Genomic DNA, 21,671 nt, shown 5'->3' with positions numbered 1-21,671 from the left:
CCTGCCATTGGAGCAAACAACTTTGAGCTGAAACCTCAATTAGTTTCTCTGATGCAGCAGAACTGCAAGTTTCATGGACTTCCATCTGAAGATCCTTTTCAGTTCTTAACTGAATTCTTGCAGATATGTGATACTGTTAAGACTAATGGAGTAGATCCTGAAGTCTACAGGCTCATGCTTTTCCCTTTTGCTGTAAGAGACAGAGCTAGATTATGGTTGGATTCTCAACCCAAAGACAGCCTGAACTCTTGGGATAAGCTGGTCACGGATTTCTTGGCCAAGTACTTTCCTCCTCAAAACCTGAGCAAGCTTAGAGCTGATGTTCAAACCTTCAGACAGAAAGAAGGTGAATCCCTCTATGAAGCTTGGGAAAGATACAAACAGTTGACCAAAAAGTGTCCTTCTGACATGCTTTCAGAATGGACCATCCTGGATATATTCTATGATGGTTTATCTGAGCTATCAAAGATGTCACTGGACACTTCTGCAGGTGGATCCATTCACCTAAAGAAAACGCCTGCAGAAGCTCAAGAACTCATTGACATGGTTGCTAATAACCAGTTCATGTACACTTCTGAAAGGAATCCTGTGAGTAATGGGACGCCTATGAAGAAGGGAGTTCTTGAAGTTGATACTCTGAATGCCATATTGGCTCAGAATAAAATATTGACTCAGCAAGTCAATATGATCTCTCAGAGTCTGAATGGAATGCAAGCTGCATCCAACAGTACTCAAGAGGCATCTTCTGAAGAAGAAGCTTATGATCCTGAGAACCCTGCAATAGCAGAGGTAAATTATTTAGGTGAACCTTATGGAAACACCTATAACTCATCATGGAGAAATCATCCAAATTTCTCATGGAAGGATTAAAAGCCTCAACAAGGCTTTAATAATGGTGGAAGAAACAGGTTTAGCAATAATAAACCTTTTCCATCATCCACTCAGCAACAGACAGAGAACTCTGAACAAAATACTTCTAATTTGGCAAACTTAGTCTCTGATCTGTCTAAGACTACGGTAAGTTTCATGAATGAAACAAGATCTTCCATTAGAAATTTGGAAGCACAAGTGGGCCAGCTGAGTAAAATGATCACTGAAATCCCTCCCAGTACTCTCCCAAGCAATACAGAAGAGAACCCAAAAGGAGAGTGCAAGGCCATTGACATAAGCACCATGGCCGAACCTACAAGGGGAGTGGAGGTCGTGAATCCCAAGGAGGAAGACCTCCTGGGACATCCAGTGATCAATAAGGAGCTTCCCTTTGAGGAACAAAAGGACTCTGAGGCTCTTCTAGAGACCATAGAGATTCCATTGAACCTCCTTATGCCCTTCATGAGCTCTGATGAGTATTCCTCTTCTGAAGAGAATGAGGATGTTACTGAAGAGCAAACTGCCAAGTTTCTTGGTGCAATCATGAAGCTGAATGCCAAATTATTTGGCATTGATACTTGGGAAGTTGAGACTCCCTTGTTCATCAATGAACTGAGTGATCTGGATCAACTGACATTGCCTCAGAAGAAACAGGATCCTGGAAAGTTCATAATACCCTGTACCATAGGCACCATGATCTTTAAGGCTTTGTGTGACCTTGGTTCAGGAATAAACTTCATGCCCCTCTCTGTAATAGAGAAACTGGGAATCTATGGGGTGCAAGCTGCTAAAATCTCATTAGAGATGGCAGACAGTTCAAGAAAATAGGCTTATGGACAAGTAGAGGACGTGTTAGTAAAGGTTGAAGGCCTTTACATCCCTGCTGATTTCATAGTCCTGGATACTGGAAAGGAAGAGGATGAATCCATCATCCTAGGAAGACCTTTCCTGGCCACAGCAAGAGCTGTGATTGATGTTGACAGAGGTGAAATAGTCCTTCAATGGAATGAGAACTCCCTTGTGTTTAAAACTCAAGGATCTCCCTCTGCAACCATGGAGAGGAAGCAGAAAAAGCTTCTCTCAAAGCAGAGTCAACCAGAGCCCCCACAATCAAACTCTAAGTTTGGTGTTGGGAGGCCACAACCAAACTCTAAGTTTGGTGTTGAACTCCCATATCCAAACTCTAAGTTTGGTGTTGAAGAGTCTCAACAAAGCTCTGCACATCTGTGAGGCTCCATGAGAGTCCACTGTCAAGCTATTGACATTAAAGAAGCGCTTGTTGGGAGGCAACCCAATTTTTATTTATCTAACTATATTTTTCTTAGTTATATGTCTTTGTAGGTTCATGATCATGTGGAGTCACAAAATAAATATAAAAATTGAAAACGGAATCAAAAATAGCAGAAGAAAAATCACACCCTGGAGGAGCATCTGTCTAGCGTTCAGCGCCAGAACAGAGCATGGTGCTGGCGCTGAACGCCCAAAATGGGCAGCTTCTGGGCGCTGAACGCCAGAACAGGCATGGTTCTGGCGTTCAACGCCAGAAATGGCACACAAATGGGCGTTGAACGCCCAAAATGGCCACCAACCTGGCGCTAAACGCCCAGAGTTGTGTGCAAAGGCATTTTTACATGCCTAATGGGTGCAGGGATGTAAATCCTTGAACACCTCAGCATCTGTGGACCCCACAGGATCCCCACCTACCTCCATTCACTTCTTCTCACCACTCTCTTTCACACAACCCCATAAACTCTCTTCCCCATCACCTCTTTACCACTCACATCCATCCACTCTTCCCCATAAACCTACCTCATAAACTCCACCTACCTTCAAAATTCACACAACACACCCCTCTACACCCTTCTTGGCCGAAACACTTCCCACTCTCCCTCTCCTTCATTTCTTCTTTTTCTTCATCTATTCTTTCTTTTATTGCTCGAGGGCGAGCAAAATTTTAAGTTTGGTGTGGTAAAAGCATAGCTTTTTTGTTTTTCCATTACCATTGATGGCACCTAAGACCGGAGAATCCTCTAGAAAGGGGAAAGGGAAGATAAAAGCTTCCACATCCGAGTCATGGGAGATGAAAAGGTTCATCTCCAAAGCCCATCAAGACCACTTCTATGATGTTGTGGCTAAGAAGAAGGTGATCCCTGAGGTCCCTTTCAAACTCAAAAGAAATGAGTATCCGGAGATCCGACATGAAATTCAAAGAAGAGGTGGAAGTTCATGAGATTATACCTCAAGAACTCTACAAGGTGGCTGACAAGTCCTCCACTATGGCAAGGTTAGCCTTTCCTCACCTCATCTGCCACCTATGCAATTCAGCTGGGATTGACATAGAGGGAGATATCCTCATTAAAGAGGACAAGCCCATCACTAAGAAGAAGATGGAGCAAGCAAGAGAGCCCATTCATGGAGCTCAAGAGGCGTATGAAGCTCATCACCATGAGATCCCGGAGATGCCTCAAATGCACTTTCCTCCATAAAACTATTGGGAGCAAATCAACACCTCCCTAGGAGAATTGAGTTCCAATATGGGACAACTAAGGGTGGAACATCAAGAGCACTCCATCATGCTTCATGAAATAAGAGAAGATCAAAAAGCAATGAGGGAGGAGCAACAAAGACAAGGAAGAGACATAGAAGAGCTCAAGGACATCATTGGTTCCTCAAGAAGGAAACGCCACCATCACTAAGGTGGATTCATTCCTTGTTCTTATTTCTTCTGTTTTTCGTTTTCTATGTTATGTGCTTATCTATATTTGTGTCTTCATTACATGATAATTAGTAGTAGTAACTATGTCTTAAAGTTATGAATGTCCTATGAATCCATCACCTCTCTTAAATAAAAACGGTTTTAATTCAAAAGAACAAGAAGTACATGAGTTTCGAATTTATCCTTGAACATTGTTTAATTATATTGATGTGGTGACAATGCTTCTTGTTTTCTGAATGTATGCTTAAACAGTGCATATGTCTTTTGAAGTTGTTGTTTAAGAATGTTAAATATGTTGGCTCTTGAAAGAATGATGACTAGGAGACATGTTATTTGATAATCTAAAAAATCATAAAAATGATTCTTGAAGCAAGAAAAAGCAACAAAGAACAAAGCTTGCAGAAAAAAAATATATATATATATAGGCGAAAAAAATAGAAAGAAAAAGAAAAAGCAAGCAGAAAAAGCCAAAAGCTCTTAAAACCAAGAGGCAAGAGAAAAAAGCCAATAACCCTTAAAACCAAAAGGCAAGGGCAAATAAAAAGGATCCCAAGGCTTTGAGCATCAGTGGATAGGAGGGCCTAAAGGAATAAAATCCTGGTCTAAGCGGCTAAACCAAGCTGTCCCTAACCATGTGCTTGTGGCGTGTAGGTGTCAAGTGAAAACTTAAGACTGAGCGGTTAAAGTCAAGGTCCAAAGCAAAAAAAGAGCGTGCTTAAGAACCTTGGACACCTCTAATTGGGGACTTTAGCAAAGCTGAGTCACAATCTGAAAAGGTTCACCCAATTATGTGTTTGTGGCATTTATGTATCCGGTAGTAATACTGGAAAACAAAGTGCTTAGGGCCACGGCCAAGACTCATAAAGAAGCTGTGTTCAAGAAACATCATACTGAACTAGGAGAGTCAATAACACTATCTGAACTCTGAGTTCCTATAGATGCCAATCATTCTGAACCTCAATGAATAAAGTGAGATGCCAAAACTATTCAAGAGGCAAAAAGCTATAAGTCCCGCTCATTTGATTGAAGCTATATTTCATTGATAGTTTGGAATTTATAGTATATTCTCTTCTTTTTATCCTATTTGATTTTCAGTTGCTTGGGGACAAGCAACAATTTAAGTTTGGTGTTGTGATGAAAGGATAATTTATACGCTTTTTGACATTGTTTTTAGTATATTTTTAGTAGTATCTAGTTACTTTTAGGGATGTTTTCATTAGTTTTTATGTTAAATTCATATTTTTGGACTTTACTATGAGTTTGTGTGTTTTTCTGTGATTTCAGGTATTTTCTGGCTAAAATTGAGGGACTTGAGCAGAAATCAGATTCAGAGGTTGAAGAAGGACTGCTGATGCTGTTGGATTCTGACCTCCGCACTCAAAGTGGATTTTCTGGAGCTACAGAACTCGAAATGATGCGCTTCCAATTGCATTGGAAAGTAGACATCCAGGGCTTTCCAGCAATATACAATAGTCCATACTTTGGCCAAGAATAGACGATGCAAACTGGCGTTCAACGCCAGCTCTCTGCCCAATTCGGGCGTCCAGCGCCAAAAAAGGATCCAAAACCAGAGTTGAACGCCAGAAATGGATCAAAACCTGGCGTTCAACTCCACAAATGGCCTCTGCACGTGGAAAGTTAAAGCTCAGCCCAAGCACACACCAAGTGGGCCCCGGAAGTGGATTTATGCATCAATTACTTACTTATGTAAACCCTAGTAGCTAGTTTATTATAAATAGGACCTTTTACTATTGTATTAGACATCTTTGGACGCCTGGTTCTTAGATCAGAGAGGCTGGCCATTCGGCCATGCCTGGACCTTTCACTTATGTAATTTTAACGGTAGAGTTTCTACACTCCATAGATTAAGGTGTGGAGCTCTGCTGTTCCTCAAAGATTAATGCAAAGTACTACTGTTTTCTATTCAATTCATCTTGTTTCGCTTCTAAGATATTCATTTGTACTTCAATCTGAATGTGATGAACGTGACAATCATCATCATTCCCTATGAACGCGTGCCTGACAACCACTTCCGTTCTACCTTAGACTGAATGAGTATCTCTTAGATCCCCTAACCAGAATCTTCGTGGTGTAAGCTAGAATGATGGCGGCATTCAAGAGAATCCGGAAGGTCTAAACCTTGTCTGTGGTATTCCGAGTAGGATTCGATGAATGAATGACTGTGATGAGCTCCAAACTCGCGATTGCAGGGCGTTAGTGGCAGACGCAAAAGGATAGTAAATCCTATTCCAGCATGATCGAGAACCGACAGATGAATAGCCGTGCCGTGACAGGGTGCGTTGATCATTTTCACTGAGAGGATAAGATGAAGCCATTGACAAGGGTGATGCCTCCAGACGATTAGCCGTGCCGTGACAGGGCATTGGATCATTTTCCCGAGAGATGACCGAAAGTAGCCGTTGACAATGGTGATGTATCACATAAAGCTAGCCATGGAAAGGAGTAAGACTGATTGGATGAAGATAGCAGGAAAGCAGAGGTTCAGAGGAACAAAAAGCATCTCCATTCGCTTATCTGAAATTCCTACCAATGATTTACATAAGTACCTCTATCCCTATTCTATTATTTATTATTCGAAAACACCATTATCAATTTATATCTGCCTAACTGAGATTTGCAAGGTGACCATAGCTTGCTTCATACCAACAATCTCCGTGGGATTCGACCCTTACTCACGTAAGGTATTACTTGGACGACCCAGTGCACTTGCTGGTTAGTTACACGGAGTTGTGAACCATGGTCTTGGTATCATGTTTTTGGCGCCATTACCAGGGAAAGAAACAGCAATAAATTTTACATACTTAAAGTGTAATCACGATTCCGCGTACCAACGCATGATTGGAAGAAGGCAATAGGAAAGCAGAGGTTTAGAAGCAACAAAGCATCTCCAAAGGCTTATTTGAAATTCCCACCAATGAATTACATAAGTATCTTTATTTTATTTTATGTTTTATTTATCTTTTAATTATCAAAACCTCATAACCATTTGAATCCGCCTGACTAAGATTTACAGGATGACCATTAATGAGTGGATAATTTATACACTTTTTGGCATTGTTTTTAGTATGTTTTTAGTAGAATCTAGTTACTTTTAGGGATGTTTTCATTAGTTTTTATGTTAAATTCACATTTCTGGACTTTAATATGATTTTGTGTGTTTTTCTGTGATTTCAGGTATTTTCTGGCTGAAATTGAGGGACTTGAGCAAAAATCAGATTCAGAGGTTGAAGAAGGATTGCTGTTGTTGTTGGATTCTGACCTCCCTGCACTCAAAGTGGATTTTCTAGAGCTACAGAACGCAAAATGGCGCGCTTCCAATTGTGTTGGAAAGTATACATCCAGCGCTTTCCAGCAATATATAATAGTCCATACTTTGGCTGAGTTTAGACGACTTAAAAGGGCGTTGAACGCTAGTTCTACGCTGTTGTCTGGAGTTAAACGCCAGAAACACGTCACAAGCCAGAGTTGAACGCCAAAAATACGTTACAAACTGGCGATCAACTTCAAGATTGACCTCTACACATGTAACATTCAAGCTCAGCCCAAGCACACACCAAGTGGGCCCCAGAAGTGGATTTATACATCAATTACTTACATCTGTAAACCCTACTAACTAGTTTAGTATAAATAGGACCTTTTACTAGTGTATTTGACATCCTGGATTGTATTTTTGATCCTGTGATCACGTTTTGGGGGCTGGCCATTCGGCCATGCCTGGACCTTTCACTTATGTATTTTCAAACGGTAGAGTTTCTACACTCCATAGATTAAGGTGTGGAGCTCTGCTGTTCCTCAAAGATTAATGCAAAGTACTACTGTTTTTCTATTCAATTCAACTTATTCCGCTTCTAAGATATTCATTCGCACTTCAACCTGAATGTGATGAATGTGACAATCATCATCATTCCCTATAAACGCGTGCCTGACAACCACTTCCGTTCTACCTTAGATTGAATGAGTATCTCTTGGATCTCTTAATCAGAATCTTCGTGGTATAAGCTAGATTGATGGCGGCATTCATGAGAGTCCGGAAAGTCTAAACCTTGTCTGTGGTATTCCGAGTAGGACTCTGGGATTGAATGACTGTGACGAACTTTAAACTCGCGAGTGCTGGGAGTAGTGACAGACGCAAAAGGAGGGTGAATCCTATTCCAGTATGATCGAGAACCTCAGATGATTAGCCGTGCTGTGACAGAGCATTTGGACCATTTTCACAAGAGGATAGGATGCAGCCATTGACAAGGGTGATGCCTCCAGACAATTAGCCATGCAGTGACAGCGCATCGGACCATTTTCCAGAGAGGATTAAAAGTAGCCATTGACAACGGTGATATCCTTACATAAAGCCAGCCATGGAAAGGAGTAAGATTGATTGGATGAAGACAGCAGGAAAGCAGAGGTTCAGAGGAACGAATGCATCTCTATATGCTTATCTGAAATTCTAACCAATGAATTACATAAGTATTTCTATCCTTAGTTTATGTTTACTTATTATTTAATTTCGAAAACTCCATAACCTTTTGATATCCGCCTGACTGAGATTTACAAGGTGACCATAACTTGCTTCATACTAACAATCTCCGTGGGATCGACCCTTACTCACGTAAGGTTTATTACTTGGACGACCCAGTGCACTTGCTAGTTAGTTGTATCGGAGTTGTGAATGAAAAACGATTTATTAAGACGTGCGTACAGAGTTTCTGGCGCCGTTGCCTGAGATCACAATTTCGTGCACCAACCATAGCTTGCTTCAAGCCGATAATCTCCGTGGGATCGACCCTTACTCACGTAAGGTATTACTTGGATGACCCAGTGCACTTGCTGGTTAGTTGTGCGGAGTTGTGAAAAGTGTGATCACAATTTTGTGCACCACTTGGCAGCGGCCATGACAGCAGTAGTGGAGCTTCATCATGTTTCTCTCTCTTTGCAAGTTCTCCGATGTCCCTCTTAGCGACGGCGACAAACCTCAGACGGTGACAGACGTGAACGAAGGCGACTAGCTTTCTCTCAATGACAACGATGAGCATGACGGCGACACAAGCTCGCAGCAGAGACATTCTAGCTCCCTATCTCTCTCCTCAACATTGCACTCTCTCTCTCTCCCTCCTCGATTAACATCGACGGCGATGGCGGCACCCAACTCCGCTGGTGCCATCCTTCTCCTCTCCTCCCCCTTTCTTCCCTCGTGGTCTTCCTCTTCTCTCTTTTCCTCTCTTTTCTTCTTTCCTTCTTTCTTTTCTTTTTCTTTCCGTGGGTATGGGGGTGACGACAGTAAGTTAAGGAGTGTGTTGTGTAAATTAGAATTTTATTTTGGGAATTTTAGGATTTATTAAAGTAGGAATTTTAATGAAATAATAATTTAAAACCAAATTTAACCCAATATAATTAGCTTTGAAAATACTACTTATTCTTCAACTTATTACAAATTATCTTCTTTATTCATAAAATAAGGTTCAAAAATCTAAATATTCAAATTAAAGAATACAAAATTCTCATTATTTTTCAATTACTAAAATTTTAAATTTGGAATACAAAAATTGTCCAATTAGTATAAAATTCTCTAAAAATATAATCTTGATTAAATATAATAAATTGCAAATAACTTATTATTTAATTTCTAAAAAATCAAAGTCTTACCCATAAGATGGTTATTATAATGTATAATATGTATGAAATAAAGTGACATTATATCATGATAGGCAATGCTAACATCTATATTAAAAATATTTAAGATATGACATATAAAAAAGAAGTATAAAATCCCTACCTCCAGTGAAGTTTCTATATATATATTCCAATGCAAACAGGCACAATTCGTTAGCGCAGAAAGACGTGTTCCATAGCTAGACTTTGTGTATGTTTTGATGTAGGTATGAATTTTTGACTGAATAGAAAAAAAATCTCCATATTCCGTAGTTTGCATAGTTCAAAGAGGATATCTTTCTGAACAATATATGAGTTAAATTTGTGAATAGTTTGGCAAGGGGTTTAGAGTGAGAGTAAGAGATAATGGTTTTTCTTATAATGAAGTGGGAAAAGTATATATATGAAAGACAATTTATAAAGATAATAGAAGATAGAGAAGCTAGATTACCTAAAATATTTTGTATAAAAAAAAGAGAATAGAATGATAAAGAAAGGACTCAAATAGCTCTTAGTTATGTACAGACTATGTTAGAAGAATCTAACTCGCGTTTAGGTGAAATCTCCAGTATGAATGGTCACTTTGCAAGCCTTATAGAGTTTTCTATATTTTGAATTTGGAAATAGCTATTAGACACAAATTTATATATAATTGAGTTATCTTTAAAACAAATTTTGAACAAAGTCAACTGGATGACTACATCTTGAGATATTCATGAAATACTGTTAGTATATCAGGCTGGTTGGTTAGAGCACGATTTTCTACTATGAACTTGTAACAGATTTATCTACCTAATCTAATTTAAATTTGATTTTACAATAAACTTAAAGAATAAAGCTAGTTTTAATATCTTTTCATGTAAATATAGAATTACTTATGACTATATCTTAAAAGGTTATTTATTGTCGGTTAGAAATTCACTAAAACTAGCATTTTTATATTTTTTAGATAGGTTGGTTTTGTAAGTGCATTATCTTCTAGTATTTTATTATAAAGTTAAAATTCAAATTATTATAAATTTAATTAATTAAATAGTAACCATAACTAAAAAACTGAGATGTTACATTATTGATAAAATAGTCCCTAAATGATTTTAAAATACCACAAAAAGAACTAATAAACATTATATTTTTTATAGGTAACAAAATTTTATTTATATTTATCAGAATAAAAATTAAGAAGGTGCACAAAAAAAATTAGAAAAAAACTTGATCTTTAATTTTTTTTTATTTTTTAATAAAAATGGTGATTCGCAATAACAAATTTCTAAAAACATTTACTTGACAAAAATGATCAAATATTTAGGATGAAGATATTTTATTTTTCTAATAATGGCTGCAAAAATTTGTATCAAACTTCGATCTCTAAAGTCTTTTCTTAGAATATATATTTAATATCTAGTTTGTCGTGTTTTTAAATCTTTTGAGACTTATTTATCATTAACATCTTTTAGAGTTCATTTTATCAGTGATACGAACTTTTGAATACTATTTTAATAGTTTACTCTAATTTATTATGTATAATAGTATTATGTAAAATTGTTTATGGTTTTAATATATATTAGTACATGTATAGCTATTATATTATTAGTATATATTTAGTTGCACATGGATCAATTTGTTATACTTTGGTTGTATTATGGTTGAGAAATGACAAATGTTCTATTATTTGGTTTGATAAAATTATTGGTTATGTAATAATTGAAAAATAAGTGATGAATTACTTGTTTTTGATAAAAAAGTAGAACGGTGGAAATATCTAAGTATAATTAGGAGATATTTTATATGTCAAAATATTTTAACAATTTTGAATAAAGGTGGGTACATCTTGTAAAATTGTAATTAATGTTATATGTTGCTTTTAATTCTTATAGGGATGCCAAAATGATAACAACATGCTAACAACAAGACTTAAGAACATTTTCATATAGAGAAAGTATGAAGAATCAAGGAATTTAGTGTACAATGTGTACAATAGAAGTAAAATTAAAATAAACATCAAATAATAATTAAGTTAATTAATTTCAAAATTCAAATTTTTAAAAAATAAAAGAAAACCATCGTATAAAAGAAATCTGTTCTCCTTGTTTAGTACCCGATCCCTCTCCCTCAAACCCTAATCCCTCTCTGTCAAACCCCAACGCCGTGCCGCCCTATTCCTAACAACCCGACCGCCACAGCCACCGCCATTGACGCAATAGGGGCCCCAAGGACAGCAACATGCCGTCAGCCGCCACGCCATCGTTTGGCGACCACTCGCCCTTCCGCCGTGATGGAATCAGCCGCAGCCACTGCCATTCACGAATGCTCGCGTCCTCCCAGTCGCAATTTGCGGAGCCGCCACCACTACGTCTTCCTTCCACTCGCAATTCACAGTTCACCGCTGCAGCCCCCTCTCCTCGCAGTTTGCAGATCACCGCCGCAGCCGTCCTCCCCTCCCGGTTATATCTTCGTCAATCACTGCCGCATTCAAAAAGATCGTCGTTTCTCCCTTTTTTTCTTCAAAATTTTATGAAATTTTATGAAGCACTAAGTTGGATGTTCATTCTCTATTTTTTAAGAAGATTTAAAAAAAATTGCCACTTAGCAACTATTAATGAATTTTTTCCTTAAAAGAGTCTAGATGTTGTCTATCCTGATTCCAAGCATTGTTGCTGTTTTACAAAAAGTTATTATAGGTATGTGAAGGAAACTGAATCCCTTTTTGCAGTTTAATAGGTATTGATGAAGTAACAACTTCAACTCCCCTGGAACTAGTTGATGCCAATGACAGATCCTGTATTACACTTGCATATAGAGAATATTGGTGGCACCTATAGGGAATAGCTGAAAATCACCAGGTACTGATGAGAGCCAATATCTTAGTGACCATTTTCGACATTTGGAAGCACTTACAGTTTGTATGAGGATTCTTCTAATGCTTTCACGATCGAATGGATGATCTAGCTTAGACATGGATGCTAACCTCAAAAAGTGATCAAGGTGTTGATGCTTTTTATTTACCTTAATATACCTCTAGTTTTAAGTTTGATGCTTTTTATTTTGATTGCCTTATATTAGTCATTCTTGATTTACCTTAATAAAAACTAATTTCTTAGGGCTTTTTACAAGGGATAAAGTCTGTGTCATATATTTATATGTATTTTAAACGAAAGGCATACTAAGAGTGATGCAGTTATGTAATTGTTATAAATTCTGGGTAGATAACTACATTATTAATTCACTGCTCTTAAATCAGAACTGTATTAGCTTTCATTAAGGTGAATGTAAGTGCAAATACCAGGGGAGCAACCTTGGATTTAAGTCAACGACTAGGAGGGACGTTGCATTGGTGAACAAGAGCTGTGACTTTGTGAAGACGAACACTCAGTGCCGCCGGTGTGGTGGCAGGACATGAACAAGGGCCTGGTCAGGGGTTCGGATGGTCTCTGGAGACGGCCGGAGCACCCAAGGCACGTCGACCACCCAGAAGATATTGATCACCATCTTAACCAACTAGGCCTCGTTCAATCCCAATCTTGAGTCAAGCTCTTCGCTCCTTCTTTTTATGTCGGTTGAGACAATGACATAAACAACAGCGTTATGTGACATTTAGGTTTGTAAAACAAATACTAAATTGTATTTTCCTTTAGCCATTTAAACTAAGTCGGATGTTCATTTTACTATAATTGTGGATGGTTTTTTCTATTCTAAAGTAGATGGTTATTTTGGGTATACCATTTATCTTTTACTTGATTTCCTGCATTTTGTTTGCACATGCCCCGCAAGTTTTTTTTATTATGTGGTTTGAATTAGATTTAGTTTAATTTGATTGAATTCAAGTTGGGTTTTAGTTACACCATTTAAACATGATGCACGAATGGTATTTTTGGTCAATTGCTTAGTTGTTTCTTATCAACTAATGTGGATGTTCATTTTACTGTACATGCGAATTGTTCTTTTCTTTCTAAAGTGGATGTTTATTTTGGGTATATCGTTTGTCTTTTACTTAATTTTCTGGTTTTTGCATACCCATGCTCCGCATGTTTTTTTTGTTTTATGGTTTAGGAATTAGAGATTAAAATACGATTCTTGTAAACATTAATATTAACTTGAAAAACAAATAAAGTCCTAATTTGAAATTAAAAGAAAAAAATTTTTATTACATAACATTTACACCAGATATATAATTTATAGTTTAGAGAAATGTTAGAAAGCCAACAGTTAGTCATCAATATTTAAAAGTGTGTGTTAAAATAAGAAGAATCTTTAAGAAATGCTGCATTATGATAACAGTATTAATCTCTTCAAGACTAAGCTAAGGAAGCTTGTTAGGAGCTCTCTACTTGTAATCTTTTTCTAACATTTTGGCTGCTAGAGATTGTACCTATGATCCTTCTTTCTCTTCTTATCTCTTCAATTTTGTAACCTATGTGATAGTCGATGTGTACTCGAAAACAGGAACACAGGTCAATTTTCAGGCATATCAATTATTAGTTGTAACAAGAACTCATTAACCCAAAGCTTTAGAAGATAATCAACAATCTATGGAGAAAAATTTTAACCTAAAAAAAGAATAACTAAATGATTGCTTTCACTATAACTAATAACATATAGTAAAACTTAATTCCAACACATAATAAAATGAACATCTGCATACATAGTAAAATGAACATCCGCTTTAGTTGATAATAAACATCAAACAAATTAACCTAAATTTCATCCGTGCACCATGTTTAAATAGCCTAACTCAAACCCAACTTCAATTCAAGAAAACATAAACTAAGTCTAATCGAATTTTTCTCCATTATTCTGAAACCACTTAACAAAAGAAACTAGTAGAGCATGTACATGCAGAATTTAGCATTTAGAAAATATTTTATAATTACCAAATAAGTCAGACCATCACACTTGTGAAGTTTGCCACTTAGCAAAATTCAAAAGACTTCCTTTCGAATCACATAATAACATGTTCTCTAATGCTTTTGACCTTATTTATTGTGATGTTTGGGGACCTTATCACATCCCAACTTATAATGGAAAACATTTCTTCTTGACAATTGTTGATGATGCAACTCGTTTTTGCAAGATTTATATGCTAACTCACAAGTCTGAGGCCACAGAATGCTTAAAGAATTCTTTTGTCTTGATTGACACTCAATTTGGCCAAAGAATTAAGTGTTTCAGGTCGGATAATGTCAAAGAACTTGTTCTCGATACATTCCTGCAGCAACGGGAGTCTTGCACCAATTCTCCCGTCCTTATCGTCCACAACAGAATGCCGTCGTGGAATGCAAGTATCAACACCTCTTGAATGTTGCAAGAGCATTGCTTTTCTAATCCAAAGTGGCTATTTCTTTTTGGGGTGAATGCATCCTCACTGTTGCCTTCCTTATCAACCAAACTCCCAGCAAGCTTCTAAATTTCAAGTCACCATTTGAAATTCTTTTTGGCAAGGCACCCAACTATGATTCTTTGAGAAGCTTTGATTGCCTTACATATGCAGCAACTACTCCCAATTCTAGGACTAAATTTTTCCCAAGAGCTAACCCTTCTATCTTTGTTGGATATTCTATTGGCTATAAAAGATATAAACTTTACAACCTTCGCACCAAACAGTTCTTCATATCCAGAGACATTGTATTTCATGAAAACATCGTGCCCTTTAGCCAATCCCCATATCTTCAATCCAACACAAATCTATTTTATGACTTTGCACTACCTAAACCTGTTCTAGACCTTACTCCATCACATTTACCACATTCACCTCACTCCAATTCCACACCTGCACCCCATTCTCCAAGCCTTTCTTCCATCATCTTCCACACTCAGCATCAGCCACCACTAATAAACTTCATTTGTAGGGTTTATCTTGTGTTGAATTTAGAGCATTTTGATAACCTTTCCTCACATTTATTCAATGAAATAGCATGGTTTTGTAAATTCTCCTTTAATTGTGCTTAAGAGTGAAAACATACTTTTTAGGTCTTAAAATAACTAAATTTAATTCACCTTGATTCCATTAGATAACTTGATATGTTTTTTAATTAATTTCAGATTTAGGAGGCAAAGATTAGATTGAGGGAATGAAGAAAAAACATGTAGAAATGGAGAACTCATGAAAAAATGAAGGAATTGCAAAAGCTGTCAAGCCGACCTCTTCGTACTTAATCGATCATAACTTGAGCTACATAGGTCCAAATGAGGCGGTTCTAGTTGCGTTGGAAAGCTAACATCTGGGGCTTCGAAATGATATAAGATATGCCATAGTTGCATTGCGTTTAGGGACACACATGTGCACTGTATGCATACACGCCGATGGTTGCACATGGTTCACTTAATGCAACTCGTGGCCGGCGATTTTAGAAGCCTTGTGGGCCCAATCCAACTCATTTCTGATGCTATTTAACCCAAGGATTGAAGAGGGATGAGACATCTAGTTAGTTAGTGAGTTTTATTTTAGTTTTATCATGTTTTAGTTAGTTTCTAGAGAGAGAAGCTCTCTCTTCTCTCTAGAATTAGGAGTAAGTTAGATCTAGATTAGGAATTCTTAGATCTAGGTTAATTTCATGCTTTGATTTACTTTTTCTTTTGTATTCTTCTTCTTCTACCTTTCCTCTCTCTAGTTTAGCATTTAATTCTTGTAATTCTCTACTTTCATGTTGATGCACTTTTGTTCTTCCATTTTCCTTTGATGCAATTTATGATTCATGTTCCCTTATTGTTGCTTTGATTTGTTGTTGTTTAATTCCTTGCAATTGAGTAGTGTAGATTTACTTTCTTTGCAATTTTACTATGCTTTCCTTTTGTGCCTTCCAAGTGTTTGATAAAATGCTTGGAAGAATTTTAGAGTAGAATTTTATGCTCTTGGCTTGGGAAGGTAACTTAGGAACTCTTGAGTTACTAATGTCCAAGTGATTGACGATTGGTGCCATTAACTCTAGATCTCACTAATTGAATTGGTGGAGAACTAGAATTTATGGACTTGAATTGACATAGCTCACTTGACTTTCCTTTACTATTAGTTAGAGGATGACTTAGTGGGATTGATCCTTGCCAATTCTCATGTTGTGGTTAGTGATAGGGATAGAGATCCTTGACCACCAAACCTTGCCAAGACATTTTTAGCTATTAGTTTACTTCCTTGTCATTTATCTTTCATGTCTCTTATCAAAAACCTCAAACATAACTCATAACCAATAACAAGAACACTTTATTGCAATTCCTAGGGAGAACGACCCGAGGTTTAAATACTTCGGTTTATAGATTTTAGGGGTTTGTTACTTGTGACAAACAAATTTTTGTATGAAAGGATTATTGATTGGTTTAGAAACTATACTTGCAACAAGAATTCATTTGTGAATTCTAAACCGTCAAAAACCCGTTCATCAACCACCATTAAGACAATTTACTCGCCACACTCAGCCACCACCATATCTAAATGAATATGTGTACCGTACCTCAACACCATATCCTCTCACTAACCACCTTAGTACTCACAGACTCAGCTCTAAATATCATCATTGCATCACTCGGTTGGACATCATTCCTTAGCCTCAGTTCTATCACCAAGCTGTTAAGTTCAAAGAGTGGCGACAGACCATGTAAGAAGAGCTAGATGCTCTCGATCGAAGCCAATAACACTCGAGTTTTGGTTGACTTACCCAAAGACAAACGTACAATCAAGTGCCGGTGGGTGTACAAAGCCAAGTTAAAGGCTGATGGTACACTGGAGCGCTATAAGGCGCGCCTTGTCGCCAAAAGCTACACTCAACAAGTTGGGATTGACTTTAGGGATACCTTTAGCCCGGTCGCAAAAATCACCACAATGAGAACTCTCCTCACCATTGCTGCTATCAAGAATTGGAGTCTTCTCCAATTAGATATCAACAGTGCATTTCTAAACTGCAAATTAGATAAAGAAATTTACATGGAGTTACCTTTGGTCCATCCTCAACGGAAGGGGGGGATTAGTTTGCAAGATCACAAGGTCATTGTATGGTCTAAGGCAAGCTTCACGGCAATGGTTTACCAAGTTCTATAACACTCTCCTCAGTCACGGATTCACTCAATGCAAACAGGATTACTCTTTGTTTGTTCTGGGAGAAGGTGATGCAACTACTTTTCTCATTGTTTTACGTAGATGATATCATCATTGCTACCCCCAAGTAAGAGATGGTTGACAATGTTAAGCTGAAACACCAATCAATTTTTAAGCTCAAAATCTTGGGTGATCTCAAGTTTTTTCTGGGTTTAAAGCTCGCACGCTCTAAAGATGGCATCTCCCTTACTTAGAGAAAGTATGCGATATCGTCATTGGAAGAGACAGGTTATTTAAGATGTAAGCCTGCCACCACGCCTATGGATGTGACTCTGAAATTTCAAGCTGGTGAAGGTAATCCCGTACATAACCCATTCCACTATAGAAGATTGATTGGCCGCCTCATGTATTATTTGACTATTTCCAGGCCAGACATTACCTTTGTCGTAGTGAAATTGGCCCAGTTTATGTCTAATCCGCACCTTCCCTATTTGAATACAACTCACGTGTCCTTGGTTACTTGAAAGCTGAACCGGGACAAGAGCCCCTTTTCTTGTCTCAGTCCAAATTCAATCTCACTATGTACACTAATGCGAACTGGGGCAACTATTTAGACACGAGAAGATCCACCACTAGTTATTGCATCTTTTTGGGTGATTTTCTGATATCGTGGAAGAGCAAGAAACATGATGTGATTTTCAGAAGCTCGACAGAGGCTGAATATTGGGCGTTGACAAATGCTCTTTGTGAGGTTCTTTCGCTCATTACTTTGCTAAAATTCATGCACGTTGAAGTCCACTTAGCCATAGTTTTTTTGCAATAACATATCAGGTATTCAGATGTCTACCAATCCAACCTTGCATGAGAAGTCCAAACACATTAAAATTGACTGCTACTTTATTTGAAAAAAAGTCGCTTCTGGAATTATCACGTTGGTACACGTTCCAAGCAAACATCAACTTGTGGACATTCTCATCAAAGCACTTCATGCACTCCAATTTTAATTTTTCATGATCAAGTTAAGAACATATAATATATATACTCCAATTTGAAAAAAATATCAGTAGATATACACTTGTATTTGTACTGATTAATAGTATAAATTAACTATGTACCATTATTTAGTTAATTAGAATGAGAGCTCAATTAGTTATAGGCTCGGTCAATTTTATTATAGTACATGTATATAAACCTAGCTTCACTTGAGAAATTTAATAACATATTCTATTTTCACATCTGAATCATATTTTCCATTCACCTTTCTTCTATTCAACAAGATCTTCAATAACTCTTTGAACTTACGTGTCGCATGTTAAAAAATTTCCGTAAAAAAAATATGGAATTGCTATATGGTGTAAGAAAAATAGAATTTGCACACAATTTCCGTATACAAAAAACATATTAAGTGAAAGTGATAAGGTTCACGAATTACACAACTTGTAGTTTACATGATATAAAATTTTAGAAATTTCTAGCAAGCATATTATATTATAAATTTTAGAAACGTTTCTTATTTTTTTAAAGAAAAATCTATATGTGATGTTAATGAAGATTTTAAACATAATTTAATTATAAATATAATTCACCATCTTAATTAGTTTTGTTAATATGAACAGCAAAAAATAATAATAATTTATATTTAACATGAATCTTGAACTGAAACTAAATATTTTATATTTGACATGGGAACAATCATAACATTTGCATTTCAAATTTTCAATCTTAAGAAAAGAAATCAATTTATAACAATTTATATGCTTAACAACTCATACGGATCGGAAAACTAATAATAAGCAAACATAAAACCGTAATGACTATATATATTATGGTGGAGCGAAGTGCAAGGAGAACCAAGCACACGCAATGGAGGAAACACAACCTGGGAAGAAACCAATGGCAAGTATTCACCCCAAAAGGTGTATAAAAGGGAAGGGGCAAGGCACTAACCAAATCAGAAGAAGAAAAACATTCATCTATCTCTTAGCTTCTTCCCACTATCAATAAGGCAAGGAGGGAGATACTCACAAAAGAGTTGATCTTTCCTTGCCTGTAAGAGAATAATATATAATAAAAGAGGGGAAAAATCACCAAAAGAGAGAAATATATATCTATAGAAATGGCTCGTGCAGCTATTTCCGTGGTGATGCTTTGCCTCTTTGCTGCAACTGTGATTGCTGAAGATCCATATGTCTACTACACATGGAATGTCTCTTATGGCACCATTTCTCCATTCGGTGCTCCAAAACAAGCTATCCTCATCAACGACCAGTTCCCTGGCCCTGAAATCAACTGCTCCAGCAACAACAACATTGTTGTCAATGTCTTCAACAACCTCGACGAGCCACTCCTCTTCACCTGGCACGGAATCCAACACAGGAAGAACTCATGGCAAGATGGTACCCCAGGTACCATGTGCCCCATCCTTCCTGGCACCAACTTCACCTACAAGTTCCAGGTCAAGGACCAAATTGGTACCTACTTCTACTACCCAAGCCTTGGCCTCCACAGAACCGCTGGTGGTGTTGGTGGTCTCAGAATCTTCAGCAGGTTGTTGATCCCAGTTCCGTACCCAGATCCCGAGGCTGAGCACTGGTTCCTCATTGGTGACTACTATGCCAAGAGCCACACGGCCTTGAAGCAGATCCTTGACAATGGCGGCTCCCTTGGAATGCCTAATGGTGTCCTTATCAACGGTGAAAGTGTCAAGCATTTGCATAGAGACAACAAACCACAATTCACAATGAAGCCTGGAAAGACCTACAAATTGAGAATCTGCAACGTTGGTAGCAAAGACTCATTGAACTTCAGAATCCAAGGTCATCCCATGACACTTGTTGAGACTGAAGGCTCACACACCGTCCAGAACGCCTACGAGTCTCTCGACGTCCACGTTGGACAGTGCTTCACCGTTCTCATCACCGCCAACCAGGAGCCAAGGGAATACGCCGTTATTGCCTCAACTCGCTTCACTCCTTACATCCTTGAGGGAAAAGCCATTATTAGCTACGAAGGAGCCAAGAAACACGCTTCATTGTTCCTTCCACTTTCTCCCATCACCTGGTTCTGGTCCCTCAACCAGTTCAGGACATTCAGGTGGAACCTTACCGCTAGCGCTGCCAGGCCTAACCCTCAGGGATCTTACCACTACGGTCAGATCAACATCACTCGCACTATCAAGATCGTTAACTCTGTTGCCAGGGATGATAGTGGCAAGCTCAGGTATGCCATCAATGGCGTTTCCCATGTTGATCCCGAGACTCCACTCAAGCTCGCTCAGTACTACGGTGTTGGTGACAAGGTCTTCCAGTACAACCTCATCAGCGACAGCCCCGCTGAATACATCAACAAGATCACCGTCGCCCCTAATGTCCTCAACGCCACCTTCAGGGATTTCGTTGAGATCGTCTTCGAGAACCCCACCGTGTCCGTCCAGTCCTACAACCTTGACGGTTACTCTTTCTTCCTTGTCGGGTAAGTATCACTCAATCGGTTAATAATACATGTATTTTATATACAAATACATCAAATTCAGATTTCCTGACGAATAAATTACATATTTCTTGTGTAGCATGGAGGAAGGAAGGTGGAGCCCAGACAAGAGGGAGAACTACAACCTTCTTGATGCTGTGAGCAGGCACACCGTGCAAGTGTTCCCTAACTCATGGTCCGCCATTTTGTTGACATTCGACAACGCCGGAATGTGGAACTTGAGGTCTGAGAATGCCGAAAACCGCTACTTGGGACAACAGATGTACGTTAGCGTTTTGTCACCTGAAAAGTCCTTGAGGGATGAGTACAACCTTCCCCTCACCCAACAAGTCTGCGGTATCGTAAAGGATATGCCAGTTCCAGCTCCAGTTTATCACTAAGCTATTATTTCTTACCATTATATTATACTAGGTGTACACTAAAATCTTACTAAAATCAGTTATTAGTATAAAATACATGTTAAAATTTAAAATAAAAATTGAATTGAACAATACATGTATTTATACATAAATACATCTTAGCTGATTTTAGTGTACAAATAAAAATTTTTGTATTTCTTTGTTGTGTCAAAGAAAAACTCAATTTGAATGAAATTTTAGTTGAAAATTCAACGAGCTATTGTGAATTTTTTAATAATGCACTTTAACGATAAAAATGTTTAGACAATATATACATTTAAACATTTTTTTTTAAAGAGCTTTAGTAATTTTTAGAGTTATCTACTAATTCGATATCTAAAAAATTTTGTCTTACGCAAAAAAAATTCCTAAAAGATGTTATCTATGACATCCTAATATTTCTAAATCAGCTTTAACCCTTATTTAGATTATATTAATGGTTGATATTCAAGCTTAATGAGATTTTTTTAAAAAATTTATATATATAATAGTGGATAACTAGTTTTTATTAGAT

General features: G+C 37.5%; 1 protein-coding gene and 1 non-coding gene across 2 annotated transcripts; one reads left to right on the top strand and one right to left on the bottom strand.

The window, feature by feature from the left end:
• Positions 1 to 306: 306 nt before the first annotated feature.
• On the bottom strand, positions 307 to 414 carry LOC148567077 (small nucleolar RNA R71). Its single transcript, XR_015881791.1, has one exon. It is a non-coding gene; the product is annotated as a small nucleolar RNA R71 (small nucleolar RNA).
• Positions 415 to 19,236: 18,822 nt separating this feature from the next.
• LOC148567076 (L-ascorbate oxidase homolog) lies at positions 19,237 to 21,370 on the top strand. The gene is made up of 2 exons (XM_088484237.1): positions 19,237 to 20,741; positions 20,839 to 21,370. The coding sequence occupies exons 1-2, from the start codon at positions 19,387 to 19,389 to the stop codon at positions 21,137 to 21,139; spliced, it is 1,656 nt and encodes a 551-aa protein (XP_088340363.1). The 5' UTR covers positions 19,237 to 19,386; the 3' UTR covers positions 21,140 to 21,370.
• Positions 21,371 to 21,671: the final 301 nt, after the last annotated feature.

This window comes from Arachis ipaensis, chromosome B4, assembly GCF_059453495.1.
Source record: "Arachis ipaensis isolate K30076 ecotype BB chromosome B4, ASM5945349v1, whole genome shotgun sequence".
NCBI lineage: Eukaryota > Viridiplantae > Streptophyta > Magnoliopsida > Fabales > Fabaceae > Arachis > Arachis ipaensis.
Note: the sequence above shows the minus strand (reverse complement) of the source record. Positions and strands in the feature narration are given on the sequence as shown.

Excerpts from the sequence above, each read along its gene's own strand:
- LOC148567076 (XM_088484237.1), top strand. The coding sequence starts at position 19,387 with ATGGCTCGTGCAGCTATTTCCGTGGTGATGCTTTGCCTCTTTGCTGCA. Across the intron at positions 20,742-20,838 it reads TACTCTTTCTTCCTTGTCGG|CATGGAGGAAGGAAGGTGGA; the intron begins GTAAGTATCACT and ends TTTCTTGTGTAG.